The 27989-nt window shown below is 44.3% G+C and overlaps 1 protein-coding gene across 8 annotated transcripts in view; it reads right to left on the bottom strand.

The window, feature by feature from the left end:
• The window catches only part of LOC144510017 (uncharacterized), a 275355-nt gene that overhangs the window by 206179 nt on the left and 41187 nt on the right, over window positions 1–27989 (bottom strand). For 7 of the 8 annotated variants that reach the window (XM_078239203.1, XM_078239202.1, XM_078239206.1 and 4 more), the window contains exons 8-11: window positions 24331–24505; window positions 23350–23447; window positions 11509–11683; window positions 11316–11413 (exon numbers count right to left, since the gene is read on the bottom strand). The exons of the other annotated variant lie outside the window; for it this stretch is intronic. In XM_078239203.1, coding sequence (XP_078095329.1) covers window positions 11316–11413; window positions 11509–11683; window positions 23350–23447; window positions 24331–24505 — 546 coding nt within the window. The remainder of the gene's footprint in view (window positions 1–11315; window positions 11414–11508; window positions 11684–23349; window positions 23448–24330; window positions 24506–27989) is intronic. 8 annotated transcript variants of the gene reach the window in all.

Here is a 27989-nt window from a genome sequence, read left to right as displayed (position 1 = left end):
ACCCGCCTGATCCCCATAACCCTTAATTCCCTTACCGATCAGGAATCCATCCATCCACGCTTTAAACATATTCAGCGAGGTAGCCTCCACCACCTCAGTGGGCAGAGAATTCCAGAGATTCACCACCCTCTGGGAGAAGAAGTTCCTCCTCAACTCTGTCTTAAACCGACCCCCCTTTATTTTGAGGCTGTGTCCTCTAGTTTTGACTTCCTTACTAAGTGGAAAGAATCTCTCCGCCTCCACCCTATCCAGCCCCCGCATTATCTTATAAGTCTCCATAAGATCCCCCCTCATCCTTCTAAACTCCAACGAGTACAAACCCAATCTCCTCAGCCTCTCCTCATAATCCAAACCCCTCATCTCCGGTATCAACCTGGTGAACCTTCTCTGCACTCCCTCCAATGCCAATATATCCTTCCTCATATAAGGGGACCAATACTGCACACAGTATTCCAGCTGCGGCCTCACCAATGCCCTGTACAGGTGCATCAAGACATCCCTGCTTTTATATTCTATCCCCCTCGCAATATAGGCCAACATCCCATTTGCCTTCTTGATCACCTGTTGTACCTGCAGACTGGGCTTTTGCGTCTCATGCACAAGGACCCCCAGGTCCCTTTGCACGGTAGCATGTTTTAATTTGTTTCCATTGAGATAGTAATCCCATTTGTTGTTATTTCCTCCAAAGTGTATAACCTCGCATTTATCAATGTTATACTCCATTTGCCATATCCTCGCCCACTCACTCAGCCTGTCCAAATCTCTCTGCAGATCTTCTCCGTCCTCCACACGATTCACTTTTCCACTTATCTTTGTGTCGTCTGCAAACTTCGTTACCCTACACTCCGTCCCCTCCTCCAGATCATCTATATAAATGGTAAATAGTTGCAGCCCGAGTACCGATCCCTGCGGCACGCCACTAGTTACCTTCCTCCAACCGGAAAAACACCCATTTATTCCGACTCTTTGCTTCCTGTCGGATAGCCAGTCCCCAATCCACTTTAACACACTACCCCCAACTCCGTGTGCCCTAATCTTCTTCAGCAGCCTTTTATGGGGCACCTTATCAAACGCCTTTTGGAAATCCAAAAACACCGCATCCACCGGTTCTCCTCCATCAACCGCCCTAGTCACATCTTCATAAAAATCCAACATGTTCGTCAAGCACGACTTTCCCCTCATGAATCCATGCTGCGTCTGATTGATCGAACCATTTCTATCCAGATGCCCTGCTATTTCCTCTTTAATAATGGATTCCAGCATTTTCCCTACTACAGACGTTAAGCTGACCGGCCTATAGTTACCCGCCTTTTGTCTCCTTCCTTTTTTAAACAGCGGCGTAACATTAGCCGTTTTCCAATCAACCGGCACTACCCCAGAATGCAACGAGTTTTGATAAATAATCACTAACGCATCCACTATTACCTCTGACATTTCTTTCAATACCCTGGGATGCATTCCATCCGGACCCGGGGACTTGTCCACCTTCAGTCCCATTAGTCTACCCAGCACTGCCTCTCTGGTAACATTAATTGTATTAAGTATTTCTCCTGCTGCCAACCCTCTATCGTTAATATTTGGCAAACTATTTGTGTCCTCCACCGTGAAGACCGAGACAAAAAACTTATTTAAAGACTCAGCCATATCCTCATTTCCCACTATTAACTCCCCCCTCTCGTCCTCCAAGGGTCCAACATTCACTCTAGCCACTCTATTCCTTTTTATATATTTATAAAAACTTTTACTATCATTTTTTATATTAATTGCTAGCCTAGCTTCATAGTCTATCCTTCCTTTCTTTATCGCTTTCTTAGTCTCTCTTTGTTGTTTCTTAAATTTTTCCCAATCACTTGTTTCTCCACTATTTCTGGCCACTCTGTACGCAGCTGTTTTTATTTTAATACTCTCCTTTATTTCCTTCATTATCCACGGCTGGTTCTCCCTTTTCTTACAATCCTTGTTTTTTGCTGGAATATATTTTTGCTGAGAACTGAAAAGGATCTCCTTAAAAATCCTCCACTGTTCCTCAGCTATCCTACCTGCCAGCCTGCTCTCCCAGTCTACCTTAGCCAATTCATCCCTCATCCTATCATATTTCCCTCTGTTCAAACAGAGGACACTGGTTTGGGATCAAACTTTCTCCTCTTCCATCTGAATCAGAAATTCGACCATATTGTGGTCACTAGACCCAAGAGGGTCCTTCACAATAAGATCCTTAATTCTACCTATCTCGCTACACAATACCAGATCCAAAATAGCTCGTTCCCTCGTCGGTTCCGTAACATGCTGTTCAAGGAAAGTATCCCGACAGCATTCTAAGAACTCTTCCTCCATTCCACCCTTACCGACTTGAGTCTGCCAGTCAATGTGCATGTTGAAGTCCCCCATGATTATTGCCGTTCCGTTTTTACACGCATCCCTTATCTGCTTGTTTATAGCCCTCCCTACCTCAACATTATTATTTGGGGGCCTATATACCACACCTACTAGTGTCTTTCTCCCTCTACTATTCCTCATCTCTACCCATAATGATTCCACGTTTTGTTCCTCAGAGCCTATGTCATCCCTCAGTACTGCCCTGATATTATCTCTTATTAATAGCGCGACCCCACCACCTTTTCCTTCCTGTCTATTCTTCCTAAACGCCTGATACCCCTGGATATTCATTTCCCAGTCCTGGTCACCTTTCAGCCACGTTTCCGTAATGGCCACTAGATCGTACCCACTTGTGCTGATTTGCACCATCAACTCATTGATGGTATAGAGGAGATTTACCAGGATGTTGCCTGGGATCGAGCATTTGAGCTATAAGGAGAGACTGGGTAGGCTTGAATTGTTTTCTTCAGAGCAGAGAGGCTGAAGGGGACATGATTGAGGTGTATAAGATTATGAGGGGTATGGACTGGGTGAGTAGGGAGCAGCTGTTCCCTTTGGTTGGGGGCTCAATCACAAGGGGACAGAGTTATAGGATAACGGGCAGGAGATTCAGAAGGATTTGAGAAAAAAGATATTTACTCAGAGGGTGGTGGGAATCTGGAATGCACTGCCTGGGAAGGTAGTGGAGGCTGGAAAGCTTACAATGTTTTAAAAATATTTGGATGAGCATTTGAAACATCATAATATTCAAGGATATTGGACAAGTGCTGGAAAATGGGATTAGCGTGACTTTAGTGGTAATTATTGTCAGTGCAGGCTCGAGGGGCCGAAAGGCCTTACTGCACTGTCTGGTTCTATGACTCCTCCTCTATTTTGTTGGCTTGAAAGTTATAGCCCAAACACTCTGTATATTGTGTCCAGTCCTCCATAGAGGCATCAAAAGGATCGATCCATTCAAATAGAAGGACTTTTGTCAATATTTTTCTTTCTCTCAACGTCATTCAATCTCAACAGAAACTGCATACTCACAGTTCAAGGGTCACTTTAACCCAGGTCGTCAATGTAATCATTCTTATTCACCAGTTTGAGGAAATTATTCACAGATTTATTTACGTTGTCCAGAGACTTGCCACCTGAAGCTGCAACTCGGTCCCAAGAATGTTCTGGAACAAGGCATGTTCCCCATTTGGTTCCCTGGGTCATGTGACCCTTACTCTGCTGGTTTATCCTTAAAGGGGCATTCACCACAGCTGCAAATAGTGGTGAATGGGCAGGGATGGGTTGTGGCTGGGTACAGCAGTGAATGGGCAGGAGTGAGTTAGAGCCATAGAGTCTTACAGCATCAAAACAGGCCCTCCGGCCCAACTTGTATGGAAAGGGAGAATAGGAAGCAACTTAGTTGGGGGGGTCAATCGTGAGGGGACATAATTTTAGGACGAGTGGCAGGAGATTCAGAGAGGATTTAAGAAATGTTGTTTTCACTCAGAGGGTGGTGGGAATCTAGAATGCACTACCTGGGAAGGTAGTGGAGGCTGGAAACGTTACAAACTTCAAAAGGTATCTGGATGAACACTTGAAACATCATAACATTCAAGGATATGGGACAAGTCTGGGAAATGGGCTTAGTGCGACTTTACTGGTAGTTATTGTCGGTACAGATTCAATGGGCCGAGGGGCCTTTTCTGCACTGTATGACTCTGAGATATGGTGGAAACGGCAATTGCATTTGCTTTGAGGACTTTGTCAGACACAGGGAAAAAATACTCACAAATCAACAAAGAAAGTTTAGCAGTCATCTATGCTGTGAAGAAATTTCACCAGTACATCTACAGACGGCACTGCACCATTGTGTCAGACCATAAGGCATTGCCTGGGCTTCTCCATGAGGATAAACCAGTGCCCCCTATTGCCTCAGCCAGGGTGCAGAGATGGGTCTTGCTGCTGGCAGCAGATAGTTATACTTTCCAGCATTCTGATGGACAGTTCTGATGGTCTTAATATCTCACTACTGTCCAATATCCTACTGCTGTCCAATATCTCACAAATGTACAATATTCCATCACTATACAATATCTCACCATTGTCCAGTATCCCATCACTATCCAATATTTTACTACTGTCCAATGTTTCACCACTGTCCAACATCTCACTACAGTAAAATATCCCACCACTGTACAATATTCCACTATTGTAAAATATCTCACAACGATCCAAAATCTCACAACCTTACCATGTCTCACTTTGGTACAATGTCCCACTACTGTACTATATTCCACTATTGTAAAATATCTCACTAGGGTACACCATTGTACATTATCTCACCACTGTACAATATTCCATCACTGTCCAATATCCCAGCACTGTCCAACATTTCATTATTGTACAATATCCCACTATACAGTATCTCACTGTCCATTATCCCATCATTGTACATTATTTCAATATTATACAATACCCCACTACTGTACAATATCTCCCCACAGTCCAAAATCTCACGAGTGTACAATATCCCACTACTATACAATATCTCACTACTGTAGTATTCTTGTGTACAATATTCTATAACTGTACAATATCTTACTATTGTCCAGTATTCCATCACTGTACAATAATCCAGCACTGTACATTATTTCACTACTGTCCAATCTCTAACCTCCAACATCCTACCACTTCCTGTACAGTATCCCACTAGTGTGCAGTGTCCCACAACTGTACAATATCTCAGTGCTGTCCAATATCCCACCATTATCCAATATTCCACTGCTGTGCAATATCTAACTATTGTCCAATAAGACAATATATAAATTGTATAAATTTATACAGTATATATAGATGATTTGGAGGAAAATATAACTGGATTGATTAGTAAGTTTGCGGACGACACAAAGGTTGGTGGATTTGCGGATAGCAATGAGGACCATCAGAGGATACAGCAGGATATAGATCAGTTGGAGACTTGGGCGGAGAGATGGCAGATAGGAAAGATACATTAAATGGCAGAACCCTTAAGAGTATTGATAGGCAAAGGGATCTGGGTGTACAGGTACACAGGTCACTGAAAGTGGCAATGCAGGTGGAGAAGGCAGTCAAGAAGGCATACGGCATGCTTGCCTTCATCAGCTGGGGTACTGAGTTTAAAAATTGGCAAGTCATGTTGGCGCTTTATAGAACCTTAGTGAGGCTGCATTTGGAATATAGTGTTCAATTCTGGTCGCCACACTACCAGAAGGATGTGGAGGCTTTGGAGAGGGTACAGAAAAGATTTACCAGGATGTTGCCTGGTATGGAGGGCATTAGCTATGAGGAGAGGTTGGAGAAACTTGGTTTGTTCTCACTGGAGCGACGGAGGTTGAGGGGAGACCTGATAGAAGTCTACAAGATTATGAGAGGCATGGACATATCTGGTCATCCGTTTTGGTAGGAGTAATGGCAAAATGGACTATTATTTAAATGGTAAAAAATTGCAGCATGCTGCTGTGCAGAGGGACCTGGGTGTCCTTGTGCAAGAATCACAAGGAGTTGGTTTGCAGATGCAGTAGGTAATTAAGAAGGCAAATGGAATTTTATAGAGTCATAGAGGTTTGCAGCATGGAAACAGGCCCTTCGGCCCAACTTGTCCATGCCACCCTTTTTTAAAAACCCCGAAGCGAATTCCAATTGCCCGCATTTGGCCCATATCCCTCCATACCCATCTTACCCATGTAACTGTCTAAATGTTTTTTAAAAGACAAAATTGTACCCGCCTCTACTACTACCTCCGGCAGCTTGTTCCAGACACTCACCACCCTCTGTGTGAAAAAATTGCCCCTCTGGACACTTTTATATCTCTCCCCTCTCACCTTAAACCTATACCCTCTAGTTTTAGACTCCCCTACATTTGGGAAAAGATATTGACTATGTAGCTGATCTGTGCCCTCATTATTTTATAGACCTCTATAAGAACACCCCTCAGCCTTCTACGCTCCAGAGAAAAAAGTCCCAGTCTATCCAGCCTCTCCTAACAATCAAGTCCGGGTAGCATCCTAGTAAACCTTTTCTGCACTCTTTCCAGTTTAATAATATCCTTTCTATAATATGGTGACCAGAACTGTACACAGTATTCCAAGTGTGGCCTTACCAATGTCTTGTACAACTTCTGCTAAAGGGATGGAGTTTATAAATAGCAAGGTTATGTTGCAGCTGTCTCGGGTGCTGGTGAGGCCACATCTGGAGTACTGAGTACAGTTTTGGCTTCCTTACTTGAGAAAGGATATACTGGCACTGAAGGGGGTGCCGAGTAGATTCACTAGGTTGATTCCGGAGTTGAGAGGGTTGGCTTATGAGGAGAGACTGAGTAGACTGGGGCTATACTCATTTGAATGGGGGAAGACCTTATAGAAATATATAAGATTATGAAGGGAATAGATAAGATAGAAGCAGGGAAGTTGTTTTCACTGGCAGATGAAACTAGAACTAGGGGGCATGACCTCAAAATAAGGGGAAGCAGATTTAGGACTAAGTTGAGGAGGAACTTCTTCACAAAAAGGTTTGTGAATCTATGGAATTCCCTGTCCAGTGAAGCAGTTGAGGCTACCTCATTGAATGTTTTTAAGGCAAGGATAGATACATTTTTGAACAGTAAAGGAATTAAGGGTTATGGTGAGCAGGCGGGTAAGTGGAGCTGAGTGCACGAAAAGATCAGCCATGATCTTATTGAATGGCGGAGCAGGCTCGAGGGACCAGATGGCCTAATCCTGCTCCTAGTTCTTATGTTCTTACTATGTTCTTATTATGTTTTTATTATTATCTAACACTCGCTAAGTCCATTTTCCAGCCTTACTTCCCTAAGCGTTAATTTCCCCTCCTGATTAAAAACCTCTCAATCTCAGCCTTGAAAATGACAAGGATTTGGCTACCTGGGGTAAAGAATTCCAAAGATTCACCACTCTTTGAGAAAGGTGAGATAAGTGTGGTAAGGCCACACTTGGAATACTGTGCAGAAAAGATTTATTAGGACACTACCAGGACTTTAAAAAAAGGCTTAAAAGAAGACTTGACAAAAGATCATCTGGACTCGAAGCATCAGCTCTTTTCTCTCCTTACAGATGTTGCCAGACCTGCTGAGATTTTCCAGCATTTTCTCTTTTGCTACCGGGACTTGGAGGCTTGAGTTATAAGGAGAGGCTGGATAAACTGGGACTTTTTTCCCTGGATTTTAGGAGACTTAGGGGAGATCTTATAGAGATCTATAAAATAATGAGGGGCTATCTAGATCAGCTAGATAGTCACCATCTTTTGCCAAAGATAGGGAAGTCTAAAACTGGATGGCATAGGTTTAAGGTAATAGGGGAGGGATACAAAAGGGTCCAGAGGATGGTGCATGTCTGGGACAAGCTGCCAGAGGAGGTAGTAGAGGCAGGTACAATTTTGTCTTTTAAAAAGCATTTAGACAGTTACATAGGTAAGATGGGTATAGAGGGACATGGGCCAGAGGCGGTAATTGGGACTAGCTTAGTGGTTTAAAAAAAAGGCGTCATGGATAAGTTGGGCTGAAGGGCCTGTTTCCATGCTGTATGACTCTATAAAAGAAATTCTTCCTCAAATCCATCCTAAATGAGCACTTGCTTATTCTGCAACTATGCCCTCTGGTCCTACACTTTCCCCTGAGTGGAAACATCCCCCACCATTAACTCTGTCGAACCCCCTAAGAATTGACTATTTTCAATCATATTACCACTCATGCTTCTGAACTCCAAGGAGTATAGACACCATGGGTGGGATTCTCCGGCCGCACTCGTCCGAAAACCGGACAATCCCACTCAACGTCAATGGCCCTTTGCGTGGTTCGCCCCGCGCCCACTACCATTCCCGTGGCGAGCAGGACCGGAGAATTCCCCCCAAGCTGTTTAATCTTTCCTCATATTGCAGTCCCTCCATACCTGGGATCACCCCAGTAAACCTCCTGTGTGCTGTGCCCAATTATAATGTCTCTTTCCTTAAATAAGGGTATTGAAGGTGAACACAGTTTTCGAAATGTGGCCTCACTCATACCTTGTACAGTTGCAGCAACATCCCTTTACTTTTGTATACCAGCCCTCTTGAAATAAAAGCCAGAAATCCATTTGATTTCCTTAATACCTTCTGCAACTGTAGGCTAGCTTTCTGGGTTTCATGCAGCTTTCTGTCTCACCAGCTCAATATCCCACTAATGTACAGTATCTCATTACTGTAAAATATCTCACTGCATTCCAATGGGAATCATGATGTGGAGATGCCGGCGTTGGACTGGGGTAAACACAGTAAGAGTTTTAACAACACCAGGTTAAAGTCCAACAGGTTTCTTTGGTAGCAAATGCCATTAGCTTTCAGAGCGCTGCTCCTTCTTCAGATGGAGTGGATATCTGCTCTCAAACAGGGCATACAGAGACACAAAATCAAGTTCTGTAACCACTCCATCTGATGAAGGAGCAGCCCTCCGAAAGCTAATGGCATTTGCTACCAAATAAACCTGTTGGACTTTAACCTGGTGTTGTTAAAACTCTTCCACTGGGAACACAGTTTTAGGGTAAGAGATGAGAGAATCAGAGGGGATTTGAGAATTTCTTTTCACTCAGAGGGTGGTGGGAATCTGGAATGCACTGCCTGAAAAGATAGAGGAGACCGAAAACCTTACAACCTTCAAAAAATATTTGGATGAGCACTTTAAGTATCATAACATTCCAGGATATGGGACAAGTGCAGGAAAATGAGATTAGTGTGCCTTTAGAGGTAATTATTGTCAGTGCAAACTTGATGGGCTGAAGGGCCTTTTCTGAGCTGTATGACTCTATGACTCTAATATCTGTCTACTGTCCCATATCCCACTATTGTACAATTTCCCAGTACTGTATAATTTCCCACTACTGTACCATATCCCACTACTGTACAATTTCCCAGTTTTGCATCCACAATTTCAACTGGGAGAATGAAGCTATCAAGTTGTTACTGAAATAGGCAACTAAAATAGAGCATTTATTTGTTAAACATTAAGGGGTGAAGCTGATCTACATTAGTCACATGGAATGGGCTGATATCAAATCGGCAGCCGAGCTTCCACTGCATCAGTTTATATTTTCCATTCACTTGGAAACTTTTCTCATTTAAAAAAAATTCAAATCAAGTAAAAGTGGCAGTGAGACTAGTTATGATCTCATTGAATGGTGGAGCAGACTTGATTGGCCAAATGGCCTACTTTTTCTCCTATAGCTTAAGGTTGGTCCTCAAGCTACACCCTGAGGAACTCCTGCAGTGATGCTCTGGAACTGAGATGACTGACCTCCAATAATCACAAACATCTTCCTTTGTGCCAGATATGACTCCAGCCAGCACAGACTTTTTCCCCTGATTCCCATTGATTCCAATTTTGCTAGGGCTACTTGATACCACACTCAGTCAAATGCTGCCTTGCTGTCAAGGGCAGTCACTCTCACCACAACTCTGGAGTTCTGCTCTTTTGCCCAAGTTTGAGCCAAGGCTGTTATGAGGTCAGGAGCTGACCTGAAACCTGAAACGTGAACTGAGCACCAGTGAGCAGGTTATAGCTCGGCAAGCCTTCCTGCTCTCTTTATTGAACCAGGGTTGATCCACTGTCTTGGCGGAAATGGTAAAGTGGGGGATATGCCAGACCATGAGATTACAGTTTGTGGCTGAGTACAATGCTGCTCCTCATGGTTGACCAGTCTTGAGTTGCCACAGCTGTTGAACGTCAATCCCATTGAGCATTGTGGCAGTACCATACAACAGGATCGCGGGTATCCTCAGTGTGAAGATGGGTCTCCATCTCCAGAAGGACTGTGCAGTGGTTGCTCCTACCAATACTGTCATGGGCAGATGTATCTGTGGCAGGTGGTGAGGATGAGGTCAGATATGTTTTTCTCTCTTATTGGTTCCACCCCCACCTATTACAGTCCCAGTCCAGCAGCTGTGGTGCTTTAGGACCCAGCCAGCGCAGTCAATAGTGGGTCGACCTAGCCACTCATGGTGATGGACATTGAAGTCCCCCCACCCAGAGTTCATTCTCAATGCCACCCTCACTACTTCCTCCTAGTGTTGTTCAACATGGAGGATTAATGATTCATCAGCTGAGCAGGGGTGGTATGTGGTAATCAGCAGGAGGTTTCCTTGCCCATGTTAGACCTTATGCCATGAGACTTCCAGAGTAATGTTGAGAACTCCGAGGTCAACTCTCCCCCACCCCCCACCCCCCCACCCTGACTGTATACCAATGTGCCACCACCTCTGCTGGGCCTGACCTTCCAGTCGACAGGGATGGCGAAAATTGTATCAGGAACATTGGAAATTATGACTCTGTGAGTTTGACTGTGTCGGGTTATTGTTGTACTAGTCTGTGGGATAGCTCTTCCAACGTTGGCACAAGCACCCAGATGTTAGTAAGGAGGGGATGACAGGGTGAGTGACCATAAGAAATAGGAACACGAGTATTACGTTTGGCCCCTTGAACCTGCTCCAATAGGATCATGGCTGATCCGTCGTTCCCCACATCTACTTTTCTGCCCTTCCCCCATAACCCTTGATTCCCTTAATGATCAAAAATCTATCTAACTCAGCTTTAAAAATACACAAGGACTCTGCCCCCCACTGCTCTCTGTGGAAAGACATTCCAATGACTCGCAACCCTCTGAGAGAAGAAATTGGTTAGGTGGATTGACCATGCTGAATTGCCCCTTAGTCTCCAAAGATATATGGGGTAGCTGGATTAGACATGGTAAATAGTGGGGAGTTGCAGGGATAGGGTGGAAGCGAGGGCTTGGGTGGATGTTCTTTCGGAGAATTGATGGGCTGAATGGCCTCTTCCTGCACTATAGAGATTCTATACATTAAAACTGTAACATTGAACCAAAGCCATGAATTTGAAAGTGCAATGTATGGTAAATCATCATTTACAAATGCTTAACACTTACAAAAAGCTTCAGGGCAGCTGAATCGTATTTTGTAATCTTCACAATATCCATCATTTTGGTCATTATTTATACAAGCAAATCCAGTAGAAATGCTGCACCTGTTTAATGTGGAATAGGAGGAGAATAATGTCAAAGCTAAAAGAATCATACTCTTCAAATAAAGTCACATTATCAAAATCAGATCATTATTTACTCAGGGATGTTGTCTCCAGAGTTTGAGTCTGGAATTCCTGACGTTGTCTCCACCTCACAGGCAGTCGGGCTGTTGCAGATCTGACCAGGATATTCTTTCCGAAGATTCACAAGATCTTCAAAATCTCCACTGCCTGATGGATCGTCTCTGTCAAACCATCGGGTTTTGCAGTTGCCTTGTTTATGGAACAAAACAAATTCTGCTCTTTTAGCACACTTTTAACAAAGAACAAAGAACAGTACAGCACAGGAACAGGCCCTTCGGCCCTCCAAGCCTGCGCCGATCATGATGTTTGCCTAAACTAAAACTGTTTGTACTTACAGAGTCCGTATCCTTCCATTCCCATCCTATTCATGTATTTGTCTAGTTGCCTCTTAAATGCCGCTATCGTACCTGCTCCCACCACCTCCCCGGGCAGCGCGTTCCAGACATTCACCACCCTCTGTGTAAAACATTTGCCTCGCACATCTCCTCTTAACTTTTCCCCACGCACCTTAAACCTATGTCCCCTTGTACTTGACTTTTCTACCCTAGGAAAAAGCATCTGATTATCCACTCTGTTCATGCCACTCATAATCATGTAAACCTCTATCACGTCACCCCTCAACCTCCGTCGTTTCAGTGAGAACAAACCAAGTTTATCCAACCTCTCCTCATAGCTAATACCCTCCAGACCAGGCAACATCCCAGTAAACCTCTTCTGTACCCTCTCCAAAGCATCCACATGTAATAATAATAATAATATCACTCTTCTGCACCTTGACCCTCCCTGCTGAAGAACAGAGCCATTTGGTGTCACTGTCCGAGCTGTTACTGTTTTCCCCGGATAGGCCATCCCCCCCAACAGTATCCAAAGCGGCATACCTGTTAGAGAGGGGGATAGCCACAGGGGATTCCTGCACTGCTGCCTGCCCTTTGTAGCGGTCACCCATCTATCTACCTGCACCTTGGGTGTGACCACATCTCTAAAGTTCCTATCTACAAAGGTATAATTGAAAGTGCTATGTGCAGAATAGAAAGGAGAAAATGTTAGTAATTGGATTTCTTCTGGGCAAGTTGTCTGAAGCAATTAAATGGAAACAGAATTAGTTTAATCAAATACTTGCTGAAAGAACCCAGTGAAAGAGAAATAAAAGAAGTCTCTCGTCATAGAAGTAACTATTTATTTCAGTGTGTAAGTATTGTGTGAGAAATGCAACTCTTCTCTATGTTTTAATTATCTGGTGTTAGTACCAAGTATTCTCAGATGTGTTGGATCAGAACACCCTCTGCTCCACAGCACAAATTCAACTCTTTCACCATCTTTTCTGGCTGTTTGTCCTACCTTTCAGTCTTAGACAGGTAATATTTCTGTTGCCCACTTCAGCCTTTCTTTAAACTTTTCAAGGGGAGATAAAAATCCTACATCACTGTTTATACAAAGGTGGTCATGATGCCGGCGTTGGACTGGGGTCAACACAGTAAGAAGTCTCACAACACCAGGTTAAAGTCCAACAGGTTTATTTGGTAGCAAAAGCCACTAGCTTTTGGAGCGCTTGCTGCCCCTTCGTCAGGGAGTGGGAGTTCTGTTCACAAACAGGGCATATAAAGACACAAACTCAATTTACAAAATAATGATTGGAATTCGAGTCTTTACAGACTTTGCTGAGTCTTAGGGCAACAGGGCATACAGAGACACAAAATCAAGTTACAGAATACTGATTAGAATGTGAATCTCTACAGCCAACCAGGTCTTAAAGGTACAGACAATGTGAGTGGAGGGAGCATTAAGCACAGGTTAAAGAGATGTGTATTATCTCCAGACAGGACAGCCAGTGAGATTCTGCAAGTCCAGTAGGCAAGCTGTGGGGGTTACTGATAGTGTGACATGAACCCAAGATCCCGTCCTCATGTGTGTGGAACTTGGCTATCAGTTTCTGCTCAGCGACTCTGCGCTGTCGTGTGTCATGAAGGCCGCCTTGGAGAACGCTTACCCGAAGATCAGAGGCTGAATGCCCGTGACCGCTGAAGTGGAAACATTGTCTGTATCTTTAAGACCTGGTTGGCTGTAGAGATTCGCATTCTAATCAGTATTCTGTAACTTGATTTTGTGTCTCTGTATGCCTTGTTTGAGAGCAGATATCTGCTCCATCTGACGAAGGAGCAGCGCTCCGAAAGCTAATGCTACCAAATAAACCTGTTGGACTTTAACCTGGTGTTGTTAAAACTCTTACTATACAAAGGTGCACAGTTTTCCTTGTAACCTGGCCAACACCTATCCCTCAACCAACACCGAAAATGGATGAATTAATTATTGTTCATGTGCCTTGCTCTGTGCAAATTGGCAACACGTTTCCTGCATCAGAACAGTGATTACTCTTTGCAAACTTGGGGTCTGAGTTGTAAGTTTGCAAAGTATACTTTTTGAATGAGCTCTTTGCTTGTTTCAAATAGCCTAAGAGTACTTTCCTGCAATTTTACCCACAGCACAGTTGTTGAAAGAATGGTGACCTGCCTCAATAAAGGGCAAGAATGGGTGGGTAATAAATATCCCTGGATAAAAAGTATTCAGGAAAGATAGGAAAGTAAAGAAGGATTAGGGATCACTGTCAGGGGAATATTATAGTGCTGGATGGAGAGGATGTCCTGGAGGGGTCAAAGCATAATCTATTTGGTTAGAGCTAATAAAAAATAAAGATACTATTACGCTCCTGGCTGTATTTGACAGAGCACCAACTGGTGGAAAAGATACAGGAGAGAAAACTGGCAGGGGAATTACAGAGAGGAGCAAGTTCTATAGATCAATGATACTGGATGTAATGACTTTAACGAGGTGGAACTGTTAGAATATGAGCTCCCTGATTGAGGCAGTTAATGCTGTCCAGTCCGGGAGCCCTGCAGAGGTATATAATGTGAAGTGTCTAAGTTACTGGCACTCAGGGTGTATACTCTGTACTGGAAATACTCAGTTGGATCTGGTTCTGTAAGGCAGATAAAGTGTCAGTGGTAAACTGTTAGGGGATGGGGGTCACAGTATCGTACGGTTTAGTTAGCCATAGAAAAGGCTAAGGAGCAATCTAATGTAATGTTTGGAGGCGGGCTAATTTCAGTGGGCTGAGAACACATCTACCCCAGGTAAATTGGAATTGAGGATTGGCAGACAAAACTGGAAGGGAACTTTGGGATGCACTCCGAGACTGAAAGGTCAGACAAACAGCCAGAGCCCTCCGGATGACAGAAAAGACAGAGAGTAAGATGCAGCTGAAAAAAGGGGCACATAACAGATTGATAATACAAGTGAGAACCAGACTGAATACAGATATGAAAAAGGAAATATGAGAGGCAGAGAGAGATATGAGGACAGATTGGTATCTAAAAAGCCTGACAGCTTCCAAAGCAACTGGGAAGAACTGAGATAAGCCTTCTATCCAGATCGCTTTGATACAGACTGGCCTCCTTAGCTGCATCCAAATGTTTCCAGGGTTGACAGACCGACTCAATCCTTGCCCCACTTCCCCAGGGCTAAAATTGGGTGTAAGGTGCTCTTAAAGATGAGGCAGGTCTCCTAAATTGGGAAACATCCCAACTTGAGCTATCTGCATCAATAGTGAATCTCAAGCCCATGGAGTACAAAAACAAGGAAGTTGTGATGAACCTTTATAAATTGCTACTTCTGTGACAACTGGAGTTATCCATCCAATTCTTGGCACTCCACTTTTGAAAGAATGTCCAGGTGTTAGAGATGACAGAAAAGGTTAATGAGAATGGTTCCAGGGATGAGGAACTTTAGTTAACTAGATAGACTGGTGAAGCTGGGCTTCTTCTCCTTGGAGAAGACAAGATTAAGAGGAGACTTGATTTTGCGAATGCAAAATGTTTCCAGTGATCTTCCACAGGGCTCTGTGTTGGGGCCCTTGCTGTTTATTATATATATTAATGATTAAGAAGGCATATGGAATGCTTGCCTTCATCAGCCGGGGCACTGAGTACAAGAGTTGGCAAATCATGTTGCAGTTATATAAAACCTTGGTTAGGCTACATTTGGAGTAGTACATGCAGTTTTGGTTCCCACACTACCAGAAGGAAGTAGAAGCTTTGGAGAGAATACACAGAAGGTTTACCAGGATGTTGCCTGGTCTCGAGGGTGTTGGCTATGAGGAGAGGTTGAATAAACTAGGATTGTTTTCACTGGAAAGATGGAGGCTGAAGGGAGACCCAAGGCATAGAGAGGGTGGATAGTCAGAGGCTTTTTCCCAGGGCGGAAGTGTAATTACAGGGGAGCACAGGTTCAAGGTGAGAGAGGGAAAGAAGGGAGATGTGTGGGGGAAGTTTTTCATGCAGAGAGTGGTGGGTGCCTGGAATGCGCTGCCACAGGAGATGGTGGAAGCAGGGGAAAGGCCTGTTCCTGTGCTGTCCTGTTCTTTGTTCTATTTAGACTTAAATGTGGGTGGCATGATTGTGAAATTTACAGATGACACAAAATTTGGCTGTGTAGTTGATAGTGAAGAGGATAGCTGTCAGCTCCAGAATGATATCAAGGGTTTGGTTGAGTGGGCAGAAAAGTGGCAATTTCAAGTTCAATTTGGAAAAATGTGAGGTAATGCATTTGGGAAGGGCAAATAAAGCAAGGGAATAGTCAAAAAACAGGAAGATATTGAGAGGGCTGAAAAAGTGAGAGACCATGGAGTCCAGAGTCACAGAGATATACAGCTCGGAAACAGTCCCTGCGGCCCAACTCATCCATGCCGACCAGGTTCCGTCAACTGAACTAGTCCCATTTGCCTGCGCTTAACGCATACCCCTCCAAATCTTTCTGATCCACGTACCTGTCCAAATGTCTTTTTAAATGTTGTAATTGTACCGCCTCTGGCGGGTCATTCCATACACACACCACCCTCTGTGAAAAAGTTGCCCCTCAGGTGCCTTTTAATCTTTCCCATCTCACCTTAAACCAATGCCCTCTAGTTTTAGGCTCTCCTACTCTGGGAAAAAGGCCTTGGCTATTCACCTTATCTATGTCCCTAAGTATGAGAAGAGACGTGGTCAATGCAGGACTGAGGGTGTTGTACCTAAATGCGCGCAGTATACGGAACAAGGTCCAAAGATGTGCGGGTTAGGTTGATTGGCCATGCTAAAATTGCTCCTTAGTGTCCTGGGATGCGTAGGTTAGAGGGATTAGTGGGTAAAATATGTAGGGTTATAGGGGTAGAGTCTGGGTGGGATTGTGGTCGGTGCATACTCGATGGGCCGAATGGCCTCTTTCTGTACTGTAGGGTTTCTATGATTCTACGGTAAATGAGCTTGTTGCGCACATTGAAATTGGCCAGTACGATGTTGTGGGCATCACAGAGACGTGGCTGCAAGGAGATCAAGGCTGGGATCTAAATATCCAAGGATATGTGTCCTATCGGAAGAACAAGCAGATGGGCAAAGGGGGCGTGGTTGCATTGTTAGTAAGGAATGAAGTTAAATCGCTAGCAAGAAGTTATATTGACAGGATCAGAAGGCATAGAATCCCTGTGGGTAGAGTTGAGGATATCGCAAAGGTAAAAAGACCCTGATAGGAGTTATGTACAGGCCCCCTAGCAGTATTCAGGATGTGGGGCAGAAAATAAATCAGGAGACAGAAAAGGCAATATAAAAAGGCAATATTACAATAATCATGGGGGACTTCAATATGCAGGAGGACTGGGAAAATCAGGTAGGTAGTGGATCCCAAGAAAAGGAATTTGTGGAATGTCTAAGAGATGGTTTTTTGGAGCAGCTTGTGACAGAGCCTACTGGGGAACTGGCAATTCTGGATTTGGTGATGTGTAATGAGGCAGACTTGATTAGGGAACTTAAGGTGAAGGAACCCTTAGGGAGCAGTGACCACAATATGATAGAATTTACCCTGCAGATTGAGATGGAGAAGCTGGAGTTAGATGTAACAGTATTACAATTAAATAAAGGTAACTACAAAGACATGAGGGAGAAGCTGGCCAGAGTTGATTGGAAAGGGAGCCTAACAGGGAAGACAGGAAAACAGCAATGGCAGGAGTTTTTGAGAGTTATTCAGGAGGCACAACAGAAACTCATCCCTCGGGGGAGGAAACATGCTGAGGGGAGGACGAGGCATCCATGGCTGACGAGGGAAGTCAAGGATAGCATAAAAGCAAAAGAAAAAGCATACCAAGTGGCGAGGATTAGTGGGAAGCCAGAGGATTGGGAAGCCTTTAAAAGCAAGCAGAGGACAACTAAAAAAGCAATAAGGGGGGAGAAGATTAAATATGAGTGTAAGCTAGCTAGTAATATAAAAGAAGATAGGAAAAGTTTTTTCAATATATAAATGGTAAGAGAGAGGCAAAAATAGCCATTGGACCACTGGAAAATGAGGCTGGAAAAGTAATAATAGGAAACAAAGCAATGGCAGAGAAACTGAATTGTTACTTTGCATCAGTCTTCACAGTAGAAGACACCAGTGGGATGCCAGAGCTCCAGGAGAGTCAGGGGGCACAGGTGAGTGTAGTGGCCATCACTAAGGAGAAGGTTCTGGGGAAACTGAAAGGTCTGAAGGTGGATAAATCACCTGGACCAGATGGACTATACCCCAGGGTTCTAAGAGATAGCTGAGGAAATTATGGAGGCATTGGTGGTGATCTTTCAGGAATCACTGAAGGCAGAGAGGGTACCAGAGGACTGGAAAGTAGTGAATGTTTAAGAAGGGAGGGAGGCAGCAGACAGGAAATTATAGGCCGATTAGCCTGACTTCGGTCATTGGCAAAATTTTAGAGTCCATTCATAAAGATGAGATCGCAGAGTACTTGGAAGTGCATGATAAAGTAGGACTGAGTCAGCACGGCTTTGTCAAGGGGAGGTCATGTCTGACAAATCTGTTAGAGTTCTTCGAGGAGGTAACAAGAAAGCTAGATAAAGGAGAGCCAGTGGACGTGATTTATTTAGATTTCCAGAAGGCCTTTGACAAGGTGCCGCATAGGAGACTGTTAAATAAGTTAAGAGCCCATGGTGTTAAGGGTAAGATCCTGGCATGGATAGAGGATTGGTTGACTGGCAGAATGCAGAGAGTGGGGATAAAGGGGTCTTCCTCAGGATGGCAGCAGTGACTAGTGGTGTGCCTCAGGGGTCGGTGCTGAGACCACAACCTTTCACAATATACATTAACGATTTGGAGGAAGGAACTGAGGGCACTGTTGCTAAGTTTGCAGATGATACAAAGATATGTAGAGAGAGACAGGTAATATCGAGGAAGCAGGGGGGCTGCAGAAGGACTTGGACAGGTTAGGAGAGTGGACAAAAAAGTGGCAGATGGAATACAATGTGGAAAAGTGTGAGGTTATGCACTTTGGAAGGAGGAATGGAGGCATTGACTATTTTCTAAATGGGGAACTGCTTAGGAAATCAGAAACACAAAGGGACTTGGGAGTCCTTGTTCAAGATTCTCTTAAGGTTAACGTGCAGGTTCAGTCGGCAATTAGGAAGGCAAATGCAATGTTAGCATTCATGTCGAGAGAATACAAGAGCAGGGATGTACTTCTGAGGCTGTATAAGGCTCTGGTCAGACCCCATTTGAAGTATTGTGAGCAGTTTTGAGCCCCATATCTAAGGAAGGATGTGCTGGCCTTGGAAAGGGTCCAGAGGAGGTTCACAAGAATGATCCCTGGAATGAAGAGCTTGTTGTATGAGGAACGGTTGAGGACTCTGGGTCTGTATTCATTGGAGTTTAGAAGGATGAGGGGGGATCTTATTGAAACTTACAGGATACTGCGAGGCCTGGATAGAGTGGACGTGGAGAGGACGTTTCCACTAGTAGGAAAAACTAGAACCAGAGGGCACAACCTCAGGCTGAAGGGACAATCCTTTAAAACAGAGATGAGGAGGAATTTCTTCAGCCAGAGAGTGGTGAATCTGTGGAACTCTTTGCCGCAGAAGGCTGTGGAGGCCAGGTCATTGAGTGTCTTTAAGACAGAGGTTCTTGATGAATAAGGGGATCAGGGGTTATGCGGAAAAGGTAGGAGAATGGGGATGAGAAAAATATCAGCCATGATTGAATGGCGAAGCAGACTTGATGGGCCGAGTGGCCGAATTCTGCTCCTATGTCTTGTGGTCTTATGGCCCCTCATGATTTTATAAATCTCTATAAGGTCCTGTAAGTTTCAATAAGATCCCCCCTCATCCTTCTGCACTCCAGGGAAAAACATCTCAGCCTCTCATAATTCAAACCTTCCAGTCCCGGTATCATCTTATAAATCTTTTTTGCCCCCTTTCCAGTTTAATAACATCCTTCCTATAGCAGGGTGACCAGAATTGTATACAGTATTCCAAATGTGGCTCACCAATGTCTTGTACAGTTTTAGCATAACATCCCAACTCCTATACTCAGTGCTCTGACCAATAAAGGCAAGTGTACCAAATGCCTTTTTCACCTCCCTGTCTACCTGTGACGCTTCTTTCAAGGAACTATTTACCTGCACCCCGAGGTCTTTCTATTTGACAACTCTCCCCAGGATCCTACCATTAACTGTACAGTCCTGCCCTGGTTTGTCTTACCAAAACACAACACCTCGCATTTATCTGATTTAAACTCCATCTGCCACGCCTCAGCCCACTGTTGATCAAGATCTCATTGTAGTCTTAGATAACCTTCTTCACTGTCCACTACACCACCAATTTTGGTGTCATCCACAAACTTACTTACCATGTCCCCTATATTCTCATCCAAATTGTTTAAAGGTAAAGTAAAGTTGATTGATTAGTCACAAGTAGGTTGACATTCACACTCCAATGAAGTTACTGTGAAAATCCCCTATCGCCACACTCCGGTGCCTGTTCGGGTACACTGAGGGAGAATTTAGCATAGCCAATGCACCTAACCTGAATATCTTTGGGCTGTAGGAGGAAACTGGAGTACCCGGAGAAAACCCATGCAGACACGGGGAGAATGTGCTGACTCCGCACAGGCAGTGACCCAAGCCAAAATAATACACAATTTTAGACCCAGCACCGATCCCTGTGGCATACTGCTGGTCACAAGCCTCTCGCCTAAAAAACACCCCTCTACCACCACCCTCTGTCTTCTACCAGCAAGCCAATTTTGTATCCAATTGGCTAGTTCTCTCTGGATCCCATGCGATCTAACCTTACTGACCAGTCTACCATGCGGTACCTTGTTGAAGGCCTTGCTAAAGTCCATTGTACATAACATGTTCTGCACTGCTTTCATCTATTTTCTTCTGAGACACGATTTGCCACACACAAAACCGTGATGTCTATCCCTAATCAGTTCTTGCCTCTCCAAATGCATGTAGATCCTGTCTCTCAGAATCCCCTCCAACAACTTACCCACCACTGACATTAGGCTCACCGCTCTGTAGTTCCCTGGCTGTTCCCTGCCGCCTTTCTTAAACAACGGCACAATATTTGCCGCCCTCCAGTCTCCTGGCACCTCACCCCGTGGCTGTCAATGGTACAAATATCTCCGTCAGGGGCACTGCAATTTCCTCGCCGGCTTCCCACAATGCCCTGGGAGACACTTGATCAGGTCTCGGGGATTTATCTACCTTTATGTGTTTTAAGGCCTCCAGCACCTCCTCTTCTGTAATGTGAACCCTTTTCAAGACATCATTATTTACTTCCCCAAGTTCCCTTGCTTCCATGTCTTTTTCCATGGTAAATACTGACGAGAAATATTAGTTTAGGATCTCACCCATCTCCTGTGGCTTCACACATAGATGACCTTGTTGATCTTTAAGGGGCCCTATTCTCTCCCTAGCTGCTCTTTTGCCCTTAATATACTTGTAGAATCTCTGAATTCTCTTTTTACCTTGCCTGCCAAAGTTATCTCATGTCCCCTATTTGCCCTCCTGATTTCCCTTACTCCTACACCCCCTATACTCCCCAAGGGATTCACTCGACCCCAGCTGCGTATACCTGTCATATGCTTCATTTTTATTAATCAGAGCCTCAATAGCTCTATGCAGTGTTCCCTACTTCTGCCAGCCTTGCCCTCCACACGAATAGGGACATGCTGGCCCTGGACTCTCGTTATCTCACTTTTGAACTTGCCAGACATTCCTTTACCTGCAAACAGCCTCCCCCAATCAACTTTTGAAAGTTCCTGTCTAATACCATCAAAATTGGCCTTGTCCCAATTTAGAACTTTATCTTGTGAATAAGGTGGTCAAGAAAGCACATGGAATGCTTTCCTTTATTGGACAAGATATTGAATACAAAAGCAAAGGATGTAATGATGGAACTGTATAAAATGCTGGTGAGGCCTAGCTTCAATTCTGTGTGCAGTTCTGGTCAGCGTGTTACAGGAAGGACAAAATTACTCTGGAGAGAGTGCAGAGGAGATTTCCAAGAATGTTGCCAGGACGTGAAAATTGCAGCTATGGGGAGAGATTGGATAGGCTAGGGTTGTTATCCTTAAAACAGAGGAGGTTAAGGGGTGAACAAATTGCGGTGTACAAAATTACGAGGGACCTCGATAGACAAGAAAGACCTGTTTTCCCCGAGCTGAGAGGTCAGTTACCAGGGGGCCTAGATTTAAGGCGATTGGTAGAAGGATTAGAGGGGACATGAAGAAAATCTGTTTCACCCAGAGGGTGGTGGGTGTTTGGAATTCACTGCCTAAGTTGTTGGTTGAGGCTGAAATGCTCAGCCCATTTAGAAGGTACCTGGACCTGTACCTGAAACGCTGTAACCTGCCAGACCAGAGGGGAGGTGATGGCCCAGTAATGTTCTCGCTAGACTATTAATCCAGAGACTCAGCTAATGTTCTGGGGACCCAGGATCGAATCCCGCCATGGCAGATGGCGGAATTTGAATTCAATTTTAAAAAATCTGGAATTAAGCATCTACTGATGACCATGAAACCATTCAACACAGAAAAGTACATCACAGGAACAGGCCTTCTGGCCCTCCAAGCCCATGCCAATCATGATGCCCTCACTAAACTTGTGGGAGGAAACCGGAGCACCTGGAGGAAACACACGCAGATACGAAGAGAACGTGCAGACTCCACACAGACAGTGACCCAAGCTAGGAATTGAACCCGGGTCCCTGGTGCTGTGAGACAACAGTGCTAACCACTGTGCCGCCTCAAAGACCAAAATCATTGTCATCTTATTGAAACAGACAGCTAACCTATGGGAATTAGGAGCAGAAGTCGGCAAATTCAGCCCTTCGAGCCTGCTCTGCCATTCAATCAGGTCATGGCTGGTCTCTCCCTGGTCTCAAATCCACCTCCCTGCCTGTTCCCCATATCCCTTTAACCTGTTTTTTTTAATATCAGAAATATATCTATCTCCTTCTTGAAACTATTTGATGATTCAGACTCCACCGCGCTATGGGGGCAGCGAGTTCCACAAATTCACCACCCTCTGTGAGAAGTAGTTCCTCCTTATCTCAGTTCTAAATCTACTGCCTCGCAATTTATACTTGTGACCTCTTGTTCTAAAGTTTAAAGTTTATTTATTAGTGTCACAAGTAGGCTTACATTAACACTGCAATGAAGTTACTGTGAAAATCCCCTAGTCGCCACACTCCTGGAACAGAGGAGGCTAAGGGGTTACCAAATTGAGGGGTACAAAATTATGAGGGACCTCGATAGATAGGAAAGACCTGTTTTCCCCTAGCTGAGAGGTCAGTTACCAGGGGGCCTAGATTTAAGGTGATTGGTAGAAGGAGTCACTCATCTGATGAAGGAACAGCGCTCCAAAAGCTCGTGATTCCAAATAAACCTGTTGGACTGTAACCTGGTGTTGTGAGACTTCTCACCATTGCATTGACAGCAGAGCCCCTCTTTCCAAAGTGGGCATGTAAAGTTCAATAAGTCGACTTTTACAGATGTCCAGTACTTACAAAAGGATTCAGGACAGGTGAATCGTATTCTGTAATCTTCACAGCTCCTGTCATCCTGCCCTGAATTTACACAGGCAAATCCACTAGAAATGCTGCAGCTGTTTAACAGATAATGAAGAAAAGAAGATTTGTATTTACATCACACTTTTTATAAGCACCACATTTTCAAAGTGCTTTACAGCCAATGAAGAACCTTTTAGAGATGTTCTCACTATGGTGATGCAGGAAACATAAGGTAAGATTTTCTGATTTAAACGATTTTAATCAGGCAATTGAGGTTGGCTTGCTTGAATATGAACTCCCTGATTAAAGGCCACAAAAACATGCCCTTAATTAAAGGTCAAATTGATGTTTCAGTCAGTTCCTCTGGCACTCTGGATGTAGACTGCATACTGAGAGCACTCTGTATAGTGTTGTTGGATCTTGGAAATAAAGGAATTTTGGTGAAGGGACTTCCACCTCCGAGGAATTATTATACTGACCCTGACAGTGGGGGGCCTGCATTACAGCTCCCCATATCATAGAAATCATAGAAACCCTACAGTGCAGGAGGAGGCCATTCGGCTCATTGAGCCTGTACCGACAAGAATCCCACCCACGCCTTATCCCCATAACCCCGTGCATTTACCTTAGCTAGCCCCCCTGACACTAAGGAGTAATTTAACATGGTCAATCAACGTAACCTGCACATCTCTGGACTGTGGGAAACCGGAGCACCCGGAAGAAATCCATGCACACATGGGGAGAACATGCAAACTTCACACAGTCACCCGAGGCTGGAGTCGAACCCAAGTTCCTGGCGCTGTGAGGCAGCAGTGCTAACCACTATGTCACCATGCCACAAATGTTCCCATTCCTCCTGGGATGATGCCCTCCAGTGTCAGGGCTGGAAAATCCTGCTTGCGATATAGTTTGCAAAACAATTTGTGATCTTTGAAATAAAGTGACAACTTGAAAATATGTTGAGGGGAATCTATTTACTCAGGGATGTTGTCTCCGGTGTTTGAGGCTGGAGTCCCAGATGTTGTCTCCACTTCACAGGCAGTTGGGTTGATGCAGATCTGATCAGGATATTGTTTGCGGAGATTCACAAGATCTTCATAATCCCCTTTGCCTGATGGATTATCACTGTCAAACCACTGGGTTTTACAATCATCTGGTGAAAGGAGCAAATAAAAAACAAAATGTAAAGAATACTTATGGGCATATAAAAAGTATATAACCCTGCCCCTTGCAGAACAAAAATGTTTCTGATGAGACTGGAAAACCAATCTATATCAAATTGGAACAAATTCTACTGAAGGACTCTGTGAAAAGAATCGTGATCTCAAAACACTGAATTCTGATGAATGTTATTACTGACAGTAATATTAGGTGAGTAAAATGATTTACATATTATGATCTTTGATAATAAGTGAAATTGATAGCTGTGTGTAATTCTATAACAAAGCCTTCAAGTTTGGTTGTTTCTGGGAAATTTGGTCATTGCTTCTTTGCTAAAAAGCAACAATTCTTTATGTTGGGTTCTTCCTTTTGATTTTCCCCAACTCCAGTTAATAAGTTAATAATAATAGTACATGTGCTGGGTTCCCAAACACTGACAACAAGGACTTGTCGCAAACAATACTTTATTCCGTTGATGAGCAGCTACTTCCTGCTTGTACTCTGTTCACGCTCCCATGGAGAGCTCGCACGCTCCTGACACGTGACCCTTTTTGTAGTTGCATCATCACATGACCACTTGATTAACCTCTTCCCTGTTTACATTGGGACAGCTGGAGGTGCTGAGATGTGAAAGTGTAATGTGCACAAACAGAAACTCTGTACAAACCACTCTATAATGTACAGATTGAAGAAGCTAACTGTACATTACTATTTACATATTGATGCACTATCAACACCCAGAGACGGAATCTGGAATAATAGGCTTTTATTAACTATAAAAGGGAACTAATTCTACAGTAAACTCTAACCGAAGGACCGGACCAGAATGAGGCGAAGGGGAGGAGCAGCCACCTTTATACCCCAGTGAACAGGGGAGGAGCCTCAGGCAGGGGTGTGTCCAGTCACCAGAACATGACAGTGGTTATCAGAACATAACAGCGGTTATCAGGACATAACAGTGGTTTACCACACATATGCTGGGCAGAATCTTACAGAATTTGGCACAGTGTCAGTTCCGGTGTGAACAACCGAGTGATTCCCACCAACGCTGCTGGTGGGATTTCTGTCCGAATCTTACACATCATGAGCAAGAATTTTATGTACGTGAGAATCAGACCGTGCTTGCAGCATGCTCCCTCTGATTCACCTGCCCTACCCTACCGTAACTTAATCACTGCAGTCTCTGGGGAGCTCCAAAGAAAGGATTCCCCAGCACTTGTTCCACATCGACTGCAGGGGATGGCAGGCAAGAAGTCTGCACCTCACTCTTCAGTGGGAGGCCTGAGCAAACTGCAATAGAAGCGGGATGCACCCTACCCAAGCCCCAGGAGAAGGCCTTCCATCAGGGTCACCACCCCTTCCCAGGTTGCAGTGGCAGGCCCAGTGCGTGAAAGCTCACACCTAGAGGATGGGACGATCTTCTTCATTTAGCCAGGATAAGTCAGCCACCTCCAGTCTATCTCTGGACCTACTCATGCACCCCTCCCAACTCCAACTCCATCTCTCACCCAGACACCTTGGTGGGTGGGAGGGGGGGGGGTGGGGGTGAGGTGCAGGAGTTGGATTGTCAACACCAGGAATGGTGGGGCCTTCCTCTCTCTCCCACAATCACCATGTTCCGCCCTATTCACTGCCATGCTTCTCAAACTCCAGCTCCCATTCATACCTTCCACACCTCATCATCATCTTCAATCTCACAACTCAAGCCTACACTCTCCTTACCTGTGTCATTGAAGGACAAACTCAACCACAATAAGCATGGGCAGTTGAAACTAGTTGGAGTATTGTTGGAGCAAATAATCCTCACACATTTTGAGGAGAGAACACTCGAGCTAGCCAGAGAGGAGGAAGAGTGTACCTGTCTTCCTGGTGAAGTGGGGGCAGTAGATAAACGTGAGAGTCCTCAAGAGTCATAGAGTTGTACACCAACAATAACTACCAGTAAAGTCACACTAATTCCATTTTCCAGCGCTTGTCCCATATCCTTAAATGTTATGATGTTTAAAGATTTCATCCAAATACCTTTTAAAGGTTTCCAACCTCCACTACCTTCCCAAGCAGTGCATTCCAGATTCTCACCACCCTGAGTGAAAATGCATTTTCTCAAAATGGCTCTGAGTCTCCTTCCTCTTATGACTCCCTCAACCAAGGGGAACAGCTGCTTCCTATTCCCCCTACACATGCCCCTCAATCTTACACCTGCGCTTCAGCCTTCTCTGCTCTAAAGAAAACAATCCAAACCTATCCAGTCTATTCCTTATTGCTCAAATTCTCCATCCCAGGCAACATTCCTGGTGAATCTCCTCTGTAACCTCTCTGAGTGCAATCACATCCTTCCTATAGTGAGGTGAGCAGAACTGCACGCAGTACTCCAGCTGTGGCCTAACCAACACTTTGTACAGCTCCAACATAACCTCCTAACTCTTATACTCTATGCCACGACTAATTAAAAGCAAGTGTCCCATTTGCCTTCTTAACTACGCAGTTTACCTGCTCTGCCACCTTCAGGAATCTCTGAATAAGTATCCCAAGATCCAACTTTTACAGATACACCATAAAAGACATTCTTTCTAGTTGTATCACAGCTTGGTATGGCTCTTGCTTTGTCCAAGACTGCAAGGAACTACAAAAGGTCATGAAAGAAGCCAATCCATCACGCAAACCAACCTCCCATCCATTGACTCTGTCTACACTTCCCGCTGCCTCAGAAAAGCAGCCAGCATAATTAAGGACCCCACGCACCCCGGACACTCTCTCTTCCACCTTCTTCCGTCGGGAAAAAGATACAAAAGTCTGAGGTCACGTACCAACTGACTCATGAACAGCTACTTCCCTGCTGCCATCAGACTTTTGAATTAACGTACCTTGCATTAAATTGATCTTTCTCTACACCCTGGCTATGATTGTAACACTAATTCTGCACTCTCTTGTTTCCTTCTCTATGAACGGTATGCTTTGTCAGTATAGTGTGCAAGAAACAATACTTTTCGCAATATGCTAATACATGTGACAATAATAAATCAAATCAAATCAAAATTAAATCTCTTTCGCTGAGCTTCCTAGTATCCTGCCATTGATTAAATACTCTCTTGTCTTCCAAAGTACTTCACCTCACACTTATCAGGGATAAATACTGTCCATCTGACCAACCCACATATATCTTCCTGTAGCCTGTGAGTTAACCTGGGTGGTGCCAGAGGACATTGGTAGAGTGTTGAATGAATACTTCACATCCTTCTTCACCCAAGAAAATGAGGATGATTGTATGGAATTCAGGGAGAGGGACTGTGAGGTTCTTGAGCAAATTGACATATAGAACATAGAACATAGAACATTACAGCGCAGTACAGGCCCTTCAGCCGCGATGTTGCGCCGACCAGTGAAACCAATCTAAAGCCCCTCTAATCTACACTATTCCAATATCATCCATATGTTTATCCAATAAAATGGAATATGGAAGGACAATGTATTGGAGG

Source organism: Mustelus asterias, chromosome 22 (genome assembly GCF_964213995.1).
Source record: "Mustelus asterias chromosome 22, sMusAst1.hap1.1, whole genome shotgun sequence".
Taxonomy (NCBI): Eukaryota; Metazoa; Chordata; class Chondrichthyes; order Carcharhiniformes; family Triakidae; genus Mustelus; species Mustelus asterias.
This window is presented reverse-complemented; position numbering and strand designations above follow the sequence as displayed.